This window comes from Oryza glaberrima, chromosome 7 (assembly GCF_000147395.1).
Source record: "Oryza glaberrima chromosome 7, OglaRS2, whole genome shotgun sequence".
Classification (NCBI taxonomy): domain Eukaryota; kingdom Viridiplantae; phylum Streptophyta; class Magnoliopsida; order Poales; family Poaceae; genus Oryza; species Oryza glaberrima.
Genome location: NC_068332.1, coordinates 15,999,074 through 16,017,076, shown reverse-complemented (window position 1 = coordinate 16,017,076; position 18,003 = coordinate 15,999,074). Strand labels below are relative to the sequence as shown.

General features: G+C 44.3%; 3 protein-coding genes across 3 annotated transcripts; 2 read left to right on the top strand and 1 right to left on the bottom strand.

Moving 5' to 3' along the window:
- Nucleotides 1-2,013: 2,013 nt before the first annotated feature.
- On the top strand, nt 2,014-4,379 carry LOC127779423 (uncharacterized). Its single transcript, XM_052306194.1, has 4 exons — nt 2,014-2,247; nt 3,157-3,247; nt 3,338-3,605; nt 3,773-4,379. The coding sequence occupies exons 2-4, from the start codon at nt 3,164-3,166 to the stop codon at nt 3,919-3,921; spliced, it is 501 nt and encodes a 166-aa protein (XP_052162154.1). The 5' UTR covers nt 2,014-2,247; nt 3,157-3,163; the 3' UTR covers nt 3,922-4,379.
- A 2,382-nt stretch (nt 4,380-6,761) lies between these two features.
- LOC127779422 (WAT1-related protein At5g47470-like) lies at nt 6,762-10,527 on the top strand. The gene is made up of 4 exons (XM_052306192.1): nt 6,762-7,241; nt 7,698-8,223; nt 9,259-9,410; nt 10,103-10,527. Exons 1-4 carry the CDS (start codon nt 6,898-6,900, stop codon nt 10,236-10,238), a joined length of 1,158 nt encoding a protein of 385 aa, XP_052162152.1. The 5' UTR covers nt 6,762-6,897; the 3' UTR covers nt 10,239-10,527.
- Nucleotides 10,528-10,709: 182 nt separating this feature from the next.
- Nucleotides 10,710-16,960, bottom strand: LOC127779421 (asparagine--tRNA ligase, chloroplastic/mitochondrial). The gene is made up of 15 exons (XM_052306191.1): nt 16,533-16,960; nt 15,460-15,528; nt 15,071-15,175; nt 14,450-14,557; nt 13,716-13,853; nt 12,999-13,076; nt 12,718-12,795; nt 12,550-12,618; nt 12,374-12,448; nt 12,133-12,216; nt 11,955-12,041; nt 11,477-11,572; nt 11,321-11,395; nt 11,048-11,174; nt 10,710-10,909 (listed from the first exon to the last, which is right to left on the bottom strand). The coding sequence occupies exons 1-15, from the start codon at nt 16,890-16,892 to the stop codon at nt 10,794-10,796; spliced, it is 1,665 nt and encodes a 554-aa protein (XP_052162151.1). The 5' UTR covers nt 16,893-16,960; the 3' UTR covers nt 10,710-10,793.
- Nucleotides 16,961-18,003: the final 1,043 nt, after the last annotated feature.

Sequence of the window (18,003 nt, the reverse complement as noted above, 5' to 3'; positions counted from 1 at the left end):
GAATAAGAATTACATGGAAGTAGGATACAAACATCTTCTTAACCTATATTAGAAAAACAGAAAACACAAGCAAGACTCGTATATGCACCCAATATTTAGTATGGATACTAATAGTCTCGCTCGACGTTACTCATATATGCACCTAGATTTAAAAAAAAAACAGAGCAATTTCCTCTTGGACGTGATACATCTGCTTTTATTGCATTTAAATAAGTATGCAAGCAATATTGACAATCCATATTTATTTGATATTCACCCGTTGCAACGCACGGGCATATTTGCTAGTAATGGACATTTTGAAGCAAACCAACCAGCCACCTGAAGGAAACCTAATGGTAAGGGTATGAAAGAGATCCAATAAGAAAGAGCCTCCGCCGCCCCTAGGGGGTAGAACCCTAGCCTCCACCGCCGCCCCTCCTCCTCCCTCCTCCGTGCTTCGTCGCCGCCGGAGCTCGTCGCCAGCAAAGCTGGGCGACGCGCTGGGATGGCGGCGGCGGGGCCATCCTCCTCGGCTCCACCTCGCCCCGGCGCGGGCGTGGCGACGATGGCGGCGGGACGGTGAGGTCGTGGCGACGGGGACGGCGCGGCGACGGCGCGGCGTTGGGCGCGGCGGTGGGGCGCTCGGTGTTGGCTCTCCGCGGCTCCAGCGACGGGCGACGGTGTCGCTAGATCTGGTCTCCCCGCTTGGCCGGGGTGACTGCCGATGGGCTCGGTCGACGCCGGCACCGCTCCGCGAACCTGGCAGGGGGGTGGCTAGCGGCGGCGATGGTGGCGGATGTGGCGGCGACGAAGTTGCCGACAGCGCCGGCGGACTGCGGCGCGTGCCGCGACACCGGCCCTCGTCAAGAACCTCGCCACCACAAGGGAGGCACGGCGCCCTCGTCAATGCTCCGGCTATGAACGCCGTGCCCGTGACGCCTTCCTCCATGATGCCGGCGACCCGTGCTTCGCGCTGCACCTCTGATCCACGCCACCCCGGTCGGATCTGGACGGCTGGCGTCTGGCGGCGCTGGCTAGCGACGGTGGCGGCTGGACAGGGGTGTTCGTGGCGGTGGCGATGGTGGCTGACGGTGGCAGCTGGCGACGGTGGTGGCTGTGGCAGTGGCGGTGGCGGCTGTCGACGATGGTACCTATGGCGGCGATGGTTGAAGGCCATCATCCAGCTGACGGTGCATCGTCTTCGGCGGTGGTATGTGGAGGCGGGGAAGGGGTCTGGCGGCGGGGAAGGAGGAGTCCGGGTGCGGGCGCGCCGTCGATGGTGGGAACAATTGTGGGCGGTGGCCTTTGCCGAATCGCTGAAGGGACAATGTTGTTGACCAACGACGATCTTTCTTGTGCAGATTAGTGGTGTGGGTTTGGACAGGGAATCGCGGGCGAAAGCCTTGCCGAGCCATTTGGCCGGCTGACAACGACGACACTGTTTGGCGTCGTTCCCCTCCTTGGAGGCGTTGTTTTAGCATACCCCTTTCCTTTCCCTACCATTTTCTCCGGGTGAAAACCTTGCTTTGGTTCCGAACGAGCGGTGGCGGCGATCCACGTCGCATCCTCCTTGGGGGCACCGCTTTGGAGAAACCTTTTCGTGCAAGGATATTTTCATTGGTCTATGCATTGGCTTCGAACTTCAGTCTTAGGCATGGACGAGGCCTTCTAGCTCCACATTTTGTTTTGCTTTTCTCAGTTTGGGTCCTCTCTTCTCTCGTTTGGTGTGTTCAACTTATCTTGAACTACACTCTCTTCTGAAGTGGATCTTTGTAATAATTGGCTATAGTTCTTTTCGAGCAAAGGCCGGGATATTATATTCCATTATCTAAAAAAAAATGTATATATAGGAAAAAAGAAAAAAAATGCATATACACATTCAAAACTCAAAAGAAGCCCAAACTGAAAGGATTACTAACCCTCCCACCACCCACCATTTCAGGCCCATTGGCCCAATAGCAGAACAAAGCCCAAATGCATTTCTAACCCTATCTCTTCTCAGTTGAGTTCTCACCTCCCCCAGCCGCCAGCCGCCGGGCGCCTAGGCCGAGGCGCCGTCGCCGTGCCAGCCCAGCCGCCTGCCCGCCTCGCCGGTCGCCCACTCGCCCTGCGCCCCGTCGCCCGTGGCGGCACGGCCCCCCGGCCGCCGCGCGCACTCGCGCGTCGCGCCCGCTGACGCTGTCGTGACGCCGCGTCGCCGCCTCGGCGCCTCCCCGGTCCGGCGACCGGCGGTCCCCGGTCACCGTCCAGCGCAGAACTGCAGCAGCGGTGAGGAAGAGGAACTGTCGAATTGACTAACTGAGGATATTGCTTGTAGCTTGTTCTTGATGAGCTAAATGATAAGCCACATATATTCTAGATTTCTAGTAATCTAGTTGAAAGTAATTTCAGGAATTTGATTGTCTTATGCTTGTTCTTGATGAGCTAAATGATGAGCCACAGATATTCTAGATTTCTAGTAATCTAGTTGAAAGTAATTTCAGGAATTTGATTGTCTTATGCTTGTTCTTTGATGATAAGCCATAGAGATTCTAGTGCATCATTGGTTTTTACAAGTTCCCTTCTCTGATTCAGAATTTCAGACTGAAGTATACTGGTTATTTTAGCTTGTGAATAACTATATAGATTAGGATTTAGAAACCAGTGCTGCTTTGCTCAATTGCTCTTTGATATTGTTGTTTGTATGTTTGAAACATGAAGAGAAAAAAATGGTCCCATGGTTAATCTAAAATTTTTTTTAGAAAAAGCTGCTGTAAAAAAGAGAACTCAAGAACCAACTGGTCCAAGTCAATCATTTTCAAAATATTAGGAAACGGAAAGTTCTTCTTTAAATTATAAGATTTCTTATCATTTTGCCATTTTGTATGCTCTATAAATTTGATATGTTTTGTCATTTAATAGTTTAGTACTATACTCTAATATGCTTAACGCATTCAATTTATGGTCAATTCTATCCATCTATGACTTTATGAAATCATGTTTATACCGTTACATATTATACAACTATTAGATTTTGGGTTGGAAAATTTTTTCTATCTCTAATAATTTCGAATACCCAAGTTGAAAAACCTGGGCCTGCCCCTGCCATCACTGTACATTTCTTTATGGTAGGAAGATTCATGAATTCTTGTTACGTGATTCACTTACAGTTTCAAATTAAATGGCATTGTTTTGTAGTTATATAATGGATCCTAAAATGAAGCAACTTCAAGAAGCACTGGTTGACATTGAAACTGATGCAGAGCAGCTTCTTCTGGCAAGGCATCAGGTATTTATGAGTTGCCGACATGCCTTTTTCTCGTTAATATGTTAGATAGGTATTGATACTGATAACTTTATGTTTTTCTGTGATAACCAGTTAGTGGAAAACGATAGGATAAGGAATGGTAATAGGGAAGCACTGACAGCCCTCCGGAAAAGAGCCAAGACAACCAAAACTAGTGTTCCGACCCCCTTTGAAATCATAATGAAAGGGTTGGAAGGAACCTCTGGCAAGCAGCTGGTAAAGGAGATATGCCCAACATGTGGAGATCATGACCCCAAGGAAGATACATGGTTAATGTTTCCAGGATCAGATATCTTTGCTCGTGTTCCATTTCATGTGGCCCACACTGTTCTAGACAAAGGTACACTCTTGATCTATTTTCAATACTGTTGAGGAAGGCCTCTATTGTCCATTTTAAAGTGCAGCAAGGATTAAAAAAAAATTATTCACTTGCGGTTGTATCATCTAGGAGCATAACTTGTTCTTTTGTCAAATTAACTCATTGTCTTCATTTTCATAATGATGCAGATCAAGAACGACTAGACTATGACACCAAGAAGCTACAGAGCTTTGTGAAGGAGAAATCGTTTGTGATATCAGAGAAAGGTGCCCTTGCAGACAGAATCAGCCCCGGCATCGTGAAATCCCTCGTCAGCCTTACAGATAAACCCAAGTAGGCACAAGAGAGAAGGTATCAGAGCATGTCTGTCTGCTCCACTCGGCAAGAAAGCTGTGCATCCACTGAAACGAAGCATCCGTTGGGCTCACCTGTAACCTGTTGTGCTATCGACTGCGATGTTGTTTTTTGCTTGGAACATGTGGCCCTGTTTTTCCGTGCTGTCATTCTGTGACATTAGCTAGGCTGCTGTTGATTAGTTTTTAGGCAACCTCTAATCCTATATTGTTATGAATTGTATGACTAGGTTAGGCTATATGACAGTACTTCATTTCAGGCGCAGTTTTCATAGGGAAGTCTGCTTCTGCATGTGCTAGTCGTTGATCTGAAAATTCAGGTCATACAAAAGTTTGACCAGATGATAATACCCGGGGTTTTTTTAAACCTTTGACACCGCAATATTTGATGTTGCCACAAGTCATTATTATGTCGTGGTGGTTTTAACCTATGCCACAAGTCGTATTATGGGCATGTTCACTTTGTTATTCAACAATACCAAATTTTAGTAAAACAACAAACTAAACACATTATTATTGATGCTATACTACCAAACTTTAATAATTCTAGAAGTTCCCACTATTAAAAAGTCTAAGACATTAAACTAAACACAACCAACGCTACTGAAATTTCGCGATACGAAAATGTGCCAATTTTGGTATTGTAGAAAGTGGATAAGAACTGAACAAGCCCTATATTCGATTTTGTGCAACTTTTATCATATATGATTTTCTGAAATTAATTTGGTTTGTTGGCTTACCAAAAGCAACCAAAATTAGAATTGATTTTAGAATTTTGAAACTTCATTTTAAATTGTTTTGGATTTTTTTTCCAATTTTCAGTATCCCTCATTCTAAGTCATTCATAATACAGATAACAAATTCGCTATTATAATTGCTTATCTTTTGGTCCTGTTTGGTAGAGCTTCAACTCCTAATTTTAGTTCCAAGAGTTAGGTCTGGAGTGGAGGAGTTATGGAGCAGCCTAAACCCAACTCCAACTCTCTAGTATTTTCGGGAATACGCAAAAGGATTGCACACTTTTGTATTAAGAGGAATAAAATTTATACAAACGGCAAACAAAGAAGGGAGAGAGTGAGAAAAAAGAGAAAAAGGAAAACAAGCACTTAAGCCTACTCTCGCTATTACAATGTGACGACCGAACGACCAAACACGCTAACTAGGGAGCACTAGCAAGATGGGATGGGCAAGATGCCACAAGGCGGCCTCTTGCGCCATGGCTGTGACAACCTTAGGCCAGGACCAGGAACGGTTGTTGAACACACGATTGTTCCTTTCCTTTCAAATGGACCAAGCGCCAAGAGTCACAATTGTATCGAACCCACTACGACGCTCCCTCGGAACTTTGAGCCGGCAAGAGCAGTGCCACTCATGGAAGGAATTAGTGCCAGAGGGGAAACACTAAGGGAGACCGAGGCTCGAAAGGACAGTCCACCATAGCTGGAGGGACTCCGGGCACACAATCAGAATGTGGTCGATTGTCTCTTCCAGTTGGTCGCAGAAGGCACAATAGGTTGGGTGCGGCAGTCCACGCTTCTCTAGTCGGTCAGCCGTCCAACAGCGTCGTTGAGCGACCAGCCACATGAAGTAGTGACAACGGGGCGGGGCAAAAGATCGTTAGATTGGCAGGTGCTGAAACGAGATCCTGCCCGAGAAGAGGGCAAGGTAAGCCGATCGGGTGGAGTACGACCTCGAACTCTCCCACCTCCAGATGAAAGAATCAGGATGATCCTCTTAGAGAGTTGTTGTTCACAACGACGACCAAATCTGCAAGTATTGCAGGATTGCCTGGACTCCCAAGGAGCCATGGAGATCGCGGATCCAATGGTTGTTGGCCAACGCATCAGCGACCATAGAGCTCGGGTGCCAAAGAACTCCAACTCTCTAGTTAATTTATGAGAGAGTACGACCCCATTTGGCACAGCTCCAGCTCCCAACTCCAACTTACCTAGAGCTAGAGTTGTGCCAAACGGTACAAATTCTCTGTTTTCTGGAGCGGAGTTTGCAGAGCAGCTCCACAAATTTGTACTACGGGGGTGGAGCTGGGTTTTTCTGCTCCACAGCTCCACTCCACTCCAAAAGACCCACTACCCTTTAATTTTTTTATGTATTTACACAAAAATGCCATTGAACTACCCTAAACTCCTCCTCCCATTCTCTCTCCCCCATCTTCTCCGGCAAAATCCGGCGGCGGGCGGGCTGGCGGCGCCGGCGCCGGCGGCAACCAGCGGCGGTCGGGCTCAGAGGCGCGTGGGCTGGCGGCGGAGCGTGGGCTTGGCGGCGGCGCACGGGGTCGGCAGTGGCACGTGGGCTGGTCGACGACGCACGTGCTCAGCGGCGGAGCGGGGGCTGGCGGCGGCGTGCGGGTTCGGCGGCGGCGCGGGGGCTAGCCGGCTGGCAGCGGGGATTCCTTTTTTTTCTTTTTTTTCAATTTTTTTTCAGATCTGGAGCTAAAGATTTGCCAAACACTTTTGATGGGTCTGCAACTCCAATAGGAGCTAGCTCCAACTAGAGTAGGAGTTTAGAGCTGGGAGTTGGAGTTTGGAGTCCTACCAAACGGGGCCGTACATTCAGCTCCACTCTCATTTTAGGTAGAGCTGAAATTGTTTGGCTGAGCTGTAGAGCTGTGCCAAACAGGCTCTTTATAACTGTTTATCAACTGTATCCCATATATACATGATGAAGAAAAAAGAGGGCTAGACGGGGAGGATGCCCAAAAATAGCGGCGAGCGATACTGCGCATGCGCGCGGGACGTGCGGTGCGGAGCAACGTGGTGGGCTGAGCGAGCGGACGAAAGCGCGCACCCACACAAGCGCGCGCACCCACACAAGCACGCGCGCGCCAAAGAGGAAACCGCTGGGTTTCCGTTCCACGGCCGGGGCGCGTGGCGTGGGCGTGTGGTGGTGCCGTGCGCCGCGCGCGCGCCCTCTTCGCCCTTGCCTGCCGCGCGCGTCGTCCAATGGCGCCAGCGGCCACCGGCGGTGGCGGTGGCGAGGACGACGCGGCGGTGCCGCTGCTGCTGCCCGTGCTGCCGCCGGCGGCGGGGTGGTGCAGCTGGGAGTGGGAGGACGTGGCGATCTCCGCGGGGCTGGTGGCGGTGCAGCTCGCGGGCGCGGCGTACATGGTGGTGCTCGCGCCGGTGCTGGCGCTCGGCCTCGACCCGCTCTTCCTCGTCACCTTCGGCAGCCTCGCCACGGGCCTCTTCACCCTCCCTTTCGCCATCAACCTCGAGAGGAAGAGATGGCCGTCGCACCTCAACGCCAACCACCTTCTTCTCCGCCTCTTCTTGCTCGCTCTCGGAGGGTATGCATGTATAACATGTCAATCGGGAAGTGGATTTTAATATATCCTCTCATTGTTTACATCGTTTACATGTTACTTAAATATTATAAAAAAAACTAAGAAAATGTATTAACATGTGATATATCGCTCCATAAATATACAAGAAAAAAAATTTAAACTTCTAAATCTCGCAACGAAAAAAACAAATTTGACTCTAAATATACGTTACTAGTTGTGGTTTAATTTGTTTTTTTTGTTACGAGATGTACAAATTGAATTTGAACTTGTTTTGTGGAGTATTATATCGCGTATTAATACATTCTTTTTTTTTATCATAACCATTTAAGTGACACGAAACAAATGAAGGGATATCCCCTCGAGAGATTAAAATAGTTTTCCCGTCAAACGATTATAATCACATTTTGTGCAAAACATGTCTGATGACAGATTTATATCGATCCTTGTCGTTGGCTGCAGGGTGACGGTGTTCCAGGCGCTGATGCTGCACGGCATGAAGAAGACGTCGCCGGCCATCGCCTCCACCATGCCCAACCTCGCCCCGGCCTTCATCTTCGTCGTCGCCGCGTGCCTCGGCTTCGAGAGGGTCGACCTCAGCTGCCGGTACACGAGGGCCAAGATCGCCGGGACGGTGCTGTGCCTCGCCGGCGCCGTCACCATGAGCGTCCTGCAGAGCCCCGCCGCCGCCGCCGCCACGCGTAGCAGCAGCCACAGGACGACGACGGCGGCGGCGGCGAACGCCGGCGGGGGGGACTGGGCCGTCGGGTGCGCGTGCCTCCTGGGCGCGGTGCTGGTGGTGTCCGGCACCACCGTGCTGCAGGCGGCCACCATGGTGCACTTCCCGGCGCCGTTCACGCTCTGCTCCGCCACGTCGCTCGCCGGCGCGGCGCTCACGGGGGCGTTCCAGGCCGCCACCGCCGCGGGCGGGCTCAGCCCCGGCACGCCGCAGATCAGCCTCCAGATCCTCCTCTCCCTCCTCCTCGTGGTAACTACTTCCTCCGTCCCTAAATATTTAACACCGTTGACTTTTTTAACCATGTTTTGACCGTTCACCTTATAAAAAAAATTTAAGTAATTATTAATTCTTTTCCTATCATTTGATTTATTGTTAAATATACTTTTATGTTTATATATAGTTTTACGTATTTCACAAGAGTTTTTGAATAAGACGAACGGTCAAACATGTTTAAAAAAGTTAACGGCGTCAAATATTTAGGGACGGAGGGAGTACTATATATAGTGAAATATAGTGAAGTAGTATATACTCCCTCCATACTTATAAAGGAAGTCGTTTAGGACAATGTTTAAGTCAAACCTTGGGAATATAAATCATGAATAACTCTCAAGTTGTTGAGTTTAAAAATATAAAAATTATATGAATAGATTTGTCTTGAAAAATACTTTTATAAAAGTATACATATATCAATTTTCAATAAATATTTTTATAGAAAAAAGAAGTCAAAGTTGTGTTTTGGAGACCGTGTCGCTGTCCTAAACGACTTCCTTTACGAGTACGAAGGGAGTATACTAGTTAACACATCAAATTAAACCATGAATGATGAATATGCAAATTGATCAACACTAGCGCTTGCCTAGGCTAGCGGTGAACCGGCCACCACCACCGTCGCAACCAGCATAATTAAAAAAAACGAGATTTGAAAGGAGAGACGTTCTCTAAATTTTTTTTAAGAAGAAATTATGAGTGTATTGGGATTGAATGGGGGATCTTAGGGTTGAACACTACCACACACACCTTTGCTATTGCACTATCAAGCAAATCTCAATTCCATAACCAGCATCACTATCGTTCCTTATTATCCGGTAGCGAGCAATCAGTAGTGATTGATCGTATCACTGTTGATACATACCGGTTTAGACTTTAGAAAAAGGAGAAAAAAAACATTATGAGGTGAACTGGCAATGATGAGTCATGCATGTTAATGTTTTTTTTATTAGTGTAAGGAATAAGGATGCTACGGGTGACTATTGATGGATGGATCATGGAGGCGTATGTATGCAGGGCGGGCTAGTAAGCTCGGTGTGCGTGATGTTCCAGACATGGGCGCTGGAGAAGAAAGGGCCCGTGGTGGTCTCCCTCTTTAGCCCGACGCAGACCGTCGGATCGGCGATCTTCTCGGCCTTGTTCTTGGGTAGGGTGGTCCACCCAGTGAGGTATAGTTCTTCTCTCACTATGTGCATATATAGGGCATGTTTGGTACAGCTCCAACTTCTAAATATAACTTCAGGAGTTGAGTTTGGAGTAGAGTTGTAGAGCTGCCAAAACCCAGCTCCACAACTCTAATATATTTTGTGAGAGAACTCCACCCAACTCCACTCCCAATTTTGGTAAAGCTGAAACTGTTTGGTTGAGCTGGAGCTGGAGCTGTGCCAAACAGGCCCATATACTCACTCTCTCCAATTTTTTAAATAGATGACGCTGTTAACTTTTGAATACATGGTCGACCATTCATCTTATTCAAAAATTTTATACAAATGTATAAAATATAAATTATGCTTAAAGTACTTTAAGTGATAAAACAACTCACAACAAAAAAAAATATATAATTACGTAAATTTTTTAGATAAACTGAATGGTCAAATGTGTGATAAAAAGTCAACAGCGTTATCTATTTGAAAAACAAAAGTAGTATATACCTAAAAATCTAATGGATTCATTGGGTCTAATCTATGTTAAGCAAAACATGACATGTAGGACCTCTTGAAACAACAATAATTGTGCTAACATAAGTTCAATGTGTACCGCTTGTGTTTAGAACCTTAGATATGCATGACTGCAATTTAGTTCGTGCTAGATTTTCCAAAAGCAAACTGATTTGCTCTTGGTTATGTATGGATGCATGCAGCATGCTGGGAATGGTTTTCCTGTTCTCCGGCCTTTATGTCGTTCTGTGGGCTAAGAAGAAAGAATGCCAGGTTGACAGAATGGTTGAGGACGGAACAGCCAACGATATAGAGAAACCGCTGTTATTTCAAGATTAGCGTGTAAATTGTATAGCTTTCTTCCTTTGATTCCTGTATAGCGTCTGAAAGGTATTTTATTGAAAAAGAATATTTAGGGCGCTATGGGTAACCAAAAAAATAATCCATTTAAATGAGCTTGCTAATCAAAACATTGTCACCAGAAGGGCAAGACTAGACCACAACATTCCTTGCTATGTGGTAAATTTAAGTACTATCATAACTCCTCTCAGCAAAATTTACTTGTGAAACAAATCATCGTACCTTGAGATAAAATTCTGACAGGACCGGTATAGACAAAATTCTTGCTATGCGGTAAAACAGATCAAATGCACTATATCAATCCATCAGGTGATCATTATAACACGTCCAGTAACAATAATGTACATCGGAAGTTCAATGAAATTTGCAAGCACGTTACTCCAAACAACAAAATTTGGAACAATATTGTTTTGCTCGATGTAAGCAATAACTTAACTAAACTCTGTACAATGAAACAGTAGAGTGTATATTTTTCTTGAAATCCCAATCTCAGGAAAGAATGTTGCAAAAAGTATTTGTGAGCAATGTTGGATTCTAAAACTCTGCAGAGCCTGGAACCCGGGGAAATGGAATGGTGTCTCTAATGTTGTCCATTCCAGTTGCAAACTGTACTAGTCTTTCAAATCCAAGACCAAAACCAGCATGAGGAACTGTTACAGAAAAGGTGGAAATTCGTTATGGATCATGACAGGGGGGAAATCATGCTACCGAATAACAAATTTTAAATGATCTGTAATGTAAAAGGAGAAATTGCATTATCCAGCTCATTTTGATATTTGAAATTTAACCTGATCCATATCGCCGTAGATCTAAGTACCACCAGTAGCTATCTTTGTTAAGATTTAACTCATCCAAGCGAGCTTCAAGGTAATCAAGACGTTCTTCCCTTTGGCTTCCACCAATGAGTTCACCAACCTGAAATTGAACAGGAAAAGAGTTATATTACAAATCAACTAATTCAAATATGCTAGAAGCTTTGCCTCCATTTTGTCTATTTATATACTCGGAATTTTACATATGATGTATTGTTTGAGATGTCAGCTATTGGTGTATATGCTTACCCGAGGAACCAATAGATCCATTGCAGCAACTGTTTTACCATCATCATTTTCTCGCATATAGAAAGCTTTGATTTCCTAAGCAAAATAAAAGGAAATTTTGAAGTATGACAACTTTGTTAATGAACTAGTTAATCACAGACCAGTGACGATATAAACCTTTGGATAATCTCTAATTATCACCGGGCGCCCACCAAAAGCAACTTCTGTGATATATCTTTCATGCTCACTTTGCAGATCCAATCCCCATTTGACCTATGGATGGTTCAAAAGATAAAAGAAAGAGGCATTATTTTTGTAAAATAATCACTCGCATTCTTGCATTTACCCGTTTGCCTACTCAGGGACAGTTGTTGAAGGATCCACAGTACACAGAACTGAGTATGTAGAAGTAGAAAACAAACAGGTAATTTTGTGCACACTAATTAAAATTAAACAAATCAAATTATCAGTAACTACAAAAAGTATAAGCATTTGTTCTATCAACAAGCATGTTGACATGCCATCCAACACCAAAGACAGATATGCAGTCAATTTTCGTTTCCTGGTTAGGACTTTAAATAGAACACAAGGAACAAAATTGTAATGTAGTCCAAATGAGAATATGAGAATATAAATAATTGAATTTGTGTGTTACCGGGAACTCAAATTTCTTCTTGGACCCAACAAGTAGCTCAATAGCATCAGAATATGACAAGTGAACAAAGTTTTTCTCAACTACGTCCTGCAAGAAGAAACATTTTCAATATTTCAGCATGAAACTTGACCAAAACAATCCATAGTGCAGCAACAGAAGAAAGATCTGAGAGGAATACATTTAATCTATCGATGATCCCTTTTTCAATCCATGTATTAAAGAAATCCATATCTTCTTTGCAGTTCTCTAGAACATACTTCACCTGTATCAAACAAGCAGTAACTAGGTAAATGGTGTAAGCATATAGAGACATCTTCCCCACAATTCAGCAAGTCAGTAACTGTGAAGCATCCATAAAATATTGTCTGAATGAAATAATCACTAACAGAGTTGAGCACCAAGCAAAAAAGGGCACCTACTACATACTGGAGATATGAACTCGCACATGCCATGTCATCATTTAGATCCGCAAAGGCAAGTTCAGGCTCAATCATCTTCCCCGGAACACAAACCAACAAAAAAAAAACCTGTAAATTAAGAGTTCTGGAATTTAAAATTCTGAAAGAAACATAAATGTAAAAGAATATTGCGATACCCAAAATTCAGCCAAATGTCTTGAGGTGTTTGAATTTTCAGCTCTAAATGTTGGACCAAAAGTGTAAACCTGTAGAATAAGCAATGTCAGGAAACAGAAACACTGGTTACAGCTATATCAAATATGACAGAAAATAATTTCAAATGAATCTGGCAAATGAAAATTTACATCTGATAGAGCTGTAGCATATGTTTCACCATTCAGTTGCCCAGACACTGTCAGAAATGCTGGTTTGCAGAAGAAATCCTAGCATAGATACAAGCAAATAACCATTGTTACGAAAACCACAAAGACATTGAAACATTTGGATTACTTGAACAGCTGTTGGCATGCAGTATAACAGAGCATATCACAAAAATTATACGGGTAAATTTGCTTAAAATGGGGAAGAAACATTTGACTTTTAACAACAACAAAAGGTTGCATAAGCATTCATTCTGAAGTTTTACCTGTGACCAATCAACCCTTCCATCCTTAGTAGAAGGAATATCCTTGACTAGAGAACCACCTTCAGCACTATTCGAAATCTGTATGACAGGGAAAAAATCTAACAGCATTAAATAGAAACATAATGAAAGGGGTTATGGCAATTAGAAACCAAAATGGAGAGCTCTGATCATTCCATGGAATATATTGTAAACATAAAAAGATAATAAGTGATACTCAGAGCCATAAATATCTTTAAATATAGACAGATACATAAAAACCAATCATGACAAACCTAATCAACTGTTATAGCAGAACTTTAATGATTTTTAAATAAGTAAATCTGTAGATGGAAAATTCAAACTGATTTAGCAGTGCACCTAATAACATAGTGAAGCTGTTCTAAACAGACACAGAAGTACAAAACTAAAAGAAAACTTCAAGTAGTTTCTGATTTGGACAAGCATATTAGTACAGGATGATGCGGAGCACTTAATTTCTTTTTTTTTGTGAGGAAAAAAAGAAAAAGAGCACTTAATTTCTGAACTGGAGCAAAAAGTACACTAATGGTTTTGAGGTAAAAATAGAGAAGACCAAAAAGTGTGTTGCAATATGAACAGCATGTTAGTACAGGAAATGACATTATGAGCAGAACATTCCCCCAGAAACAGTAAATTTGTTACATACCAAGCAATCTGTCTATACACTACTCTATAGAATCTTATTGACGAAATACTAACCAATGTTGTCACATAAAACTGCTCCCCTGCTCCTTCACAGTCTGATGCTGTGATAATAGGGCTTGCTACCCAAACAAATCCGTTGTCTTGAAAAAATTTGTGGGTTGCGTATGCCAAAGCATTTCTCACTCTTGCCACCTAAATAAGTACAACAGTACAGTAAAAATTCCATAGAATAAGTTACATAACTAGAGAGATGAAAAATGTTGGACACCAGCCAGCTTCTTCATCATAAGAAAAAGGCACTTTCTAACGCAAAAGTTCATCTTACTACAACACATAAAACTACCAACGTTTGCACTATTTTGATGTGCAGAATATGATGCTATATCAGCAGTTTGTTGGATTCTTGCCAATATGAGAATCACACACATTTCCTGTCCATGGCTGTATTGATCATAGTCCATTGCAATTCTACATAATGTATGTATTTCATCACCACATTGGCAGATCCATATCCAAGGTTGGATTGGACAGAATGTCATCTATAAACATGCCACTTATTTTGTAATATTTGCATAGCAAACCTTGTCACAACTTGTATGCTAATTTATGAGCTAAATTAGGGAATTAACAATGCATCTAGAAAAGGATAATGATGAGCATTTTGTAGAAAAGTTGTGGACAGAAAGGGCATGATCATTTCCAAGGCATAACACAAGTCTCTACAGATTTAGTAGCTTCTGAGCAAAAAAAAAGTATCAGAAAAGAACTAGCAACGAGTAAAATCATACTGCGCCAAAAGTATTTGTCCGAGGACGGAGATGGGCTACAGTTCTCAGAAATTCTCTTGATGCCCGCTTCTTTTGTATAGGAAAAGATGTTGGATCACTTTCTCCAATCTGTACAAAGAAGTGAAACCTACATCAGAACACACCAAAAAAATGCACTAGAAGCGTGCTTACCTGGGATAATATTGTCTACAGCCTGATAAAGCAAAATGCAACTGCAGATTCTCAATCAACATTAACAGTCTATAGGTCTATCCTTTTGACATGCCATCAGAAATTTCTTTATATAAAAAGAAAGCATAGGGGCGAATTTTTTTGTGCATTGTGTGTTACCACGTTAGGGATCATCAAATAACTTATTCGATATAGGAGTGTTCGGTTAACGCTCATATCTGTCTTTAACAAGAGTACAAGACTAGCATAGTAGCATACAAAAAGAGATACCTTAACTACTCCACAAGTATTTTCCTATATCAATAAATTATAGAAATTTTATTTTGATATCTGGAAATAGCTAGTTAACTCCAGAATTTGTCCACATTTCATTTAGATTTGTGAGGCACGCAAAGAAAAAAGGAAATAAAAAGGAAAAGGAGGAAACTATAGGCAGAATGAAACCATTACCACACTGATCTTTGAAACCTTCAACTCCACTTTTTGTTTACCACCTTGGCTGCTTGCTATAACTCCTTCCACTAACACAGAGGCCCCAGTAGTGATAGAGTCTATCTGACATCCACCAATGAAAATATTGACCAGTAAAATGTACTATAGCCACAAGAACACATTGGCTGCAACTATAGCAAGGAAAATAAAAGGAATTGAGACATAACTAGACAACGCTGGTGTCATTGTTGGTGCCATGTCACAATTATCAGAGTTTTATTTTCTGTGTTCACAAGATAACCATTGGATTGATCAAACTATTTTTATTGACCAGAATAACAAAACAAAATTAACATGTATTGTTTCTACTATCTAGTTGTACCCTGATTCCCTGAATGATTGCTTACCTGGTCGTAGCCTTCTGTATCAGGAGTCAATACACATTGCATGTTGGACAAGCAAGAACCATCATTAACCTGAAATAAATTTAAATTTTAGGACGCGTTAGAGATTTAAAGTAAAAGCCAATAGTCATTACCATTATTTCAGGGAACTTTAAAGTCTCCAGATGACAGTATTAACATCCTATGCATTCAGAATATGAGATACTCTGATTCATTATACTGTGCACTCATGGCATGCAGATTACTAGATTAGTATTGCTGGTCCATGAAAGACTGTCTGAAGTCTGATTACTAACACAAAAGTAGGCCTTAGAGAAATTGTCCTGATTTCTAACTTTTCAAAGCAGTTAATAACACAAAAGTAGGCCTTAGAGAAAAGTAGGCAAGTAACATGCTGTTTGGTTGGTTGCCACACTTTGCCACGCCACAGTTTTCTAGGCATGTGTTTGGTTCGCTACTGCAATTGTGTTATGCCACACTTTTTAAACTTTGGGACCCACATGTCATGCTCTCAAATTTAGAGCTAAGCATGCCACATTTGTGGCCAACTATTTCTAAGCCACATTTGTGCCACTATGCCACAACTAGCCTAAACTTAGTTATGGCAAGGTTAGGCATCAACCAAACAACTAATGGCACACTCCACAGAACTGCTGGTATGCAAGTCAAACAGGCTGCAATTCTCATCAAAAGAAGGACGACTTATCAAACAGTCACAAAAATGATTTCTGTAATATCTATCCAGAAGTTCAGTCTTGTTATCGTAATTTGTACAAAAGTAGTACAATGAAAGCTAGTTTAGTACAATCGCATAAACATGGATCGAAATGTTTCATGAAATGTAAAATGATCAACGACATTGGGGAAGCAATGTGAATAGTGCACTGAAGGAAAGCATCTTTTCCAGCACTCCCAATTCCTAGTCCACAATGCAATTTTATGCAATGTGCGCAAACTAATCATTCGCACCGTTCATTTCATCAAACACAAGACCGCTAACCATTAGCGCCACCATCACGAATTCACGCTTCAAACAGAAAGGGATGCGAGAGCGCAAACGCAAAGCTTCCCCTCACCTCGACGAAGGTGACGGTCCTCTGGGCGCGGCAGGTGCGCACCCACCCGCGCACGGCGAGCTGCTTTCCAACCCACGCGGCGCCCTCGTCCTCCCCTCCCTTGACATCCGCCACCCGCGTCCGTCTCCTGAACTCCCCCACGGCCTCCCCCGAGGCCGCCGCCGCCGCCGCGGCCGCCGGTGGCGGGGGCGGCGCCGAGGCCTGCGCGGCGGCGCAGAAGCGGCGCCACCTCGAGGTGGTGGCGGCGAGCCGGGCCGGCGTCGGGTGGAGCGGGAGGGCGGCGAACGGGCACGCCCTGGGTGGGCCCTGGAGGCGGCGCGGGGCAAGGCGGAGGAGGCGGGTCGCCGCGGCGGCCGCCATCGGCGGCGAGCGCGGGCGGCGGCGGCGGCGGCGGAGGAGGAGGAGGGGGGTTTAAGCTATCGCGGGCCTATCTGCTTTCCTTCCCCTTTGAGCCGTCCGTTTTGTGGTCGATAGAATTACGCTTTCCTGCTCTGATTACGTAGATTGTCATGCTGCTAATACATGTCCTTTTTTTTTGTTAATTGGATATATACCATTACAGTTATGTCGAATTAGAGAAATGTCATTACAAATCATCTACTCTCTCCGTTTCATAATGTAAGACTTTCTAGCATTGCCCACATTCATATATATCCTAATGAATCTAGGCACACATATATGTCTAGATTCATTAGCATCTATATGAATGTGGGCAATGCTAGAAAGTCTTACATTATGAAACGGAGGTAGTATTTCAAAGCGTGCCATCTGAATATGGGCAGAATAGTTTCCATGCCATGCCGTACGACGTAGGCTCGCGTTGACTCAATTTGACCAGTGTGTAGTTTCATATGGTCGCTAATGCCCCTGCATACATGGATACATCGGCGAGTTGGTTCATCTCGACCACGAGAAACCGCTCCTTCCCTCTCCCCAAACCATTCTGTGGCGGCTATCGATGGCGGTAGAAACCCTAGCTGGCGGGCGGCAGCAAGTCCCTCCGCATCTCTAGGGGACCGCGGGAGCGGCTGCGATGGACGAATCGAGAACCCTTTCTTGGTTGAGCAGGTGTAGCGAGGAGCGGTCCCAGGTAGCAGCGTGCAGCATCCCCGAGCTCAAGTGTGCTTGTGGGTGGCCGGCAGCTCCACGCACGTCGTCCACTATCAGAAATCCTGCCCGGTGATGGCTGCAATGCGGGGGAGAGGTGAATCTTTGGCCACGAGAAATTTTGAGTTGCATCTCCTCGATTTCTTTCCCAATTCCCTTTCCTTTCTTTTCATGCAAGGTGTACGATGCTATTTATGGATATGGGAGGTCTCCTCAGGAGTATGTCGAGGATATGATGGCATACTACCATGCCGGCGAGTATAATAGCCTACGGGAGACGCGCAACCAGTTGCGGTGGCAATTGGTAGATGCGCAGGGTCACAACATCGAGTTGTCTAGTATCTTAGAAGCAAAAGAGGAGCAA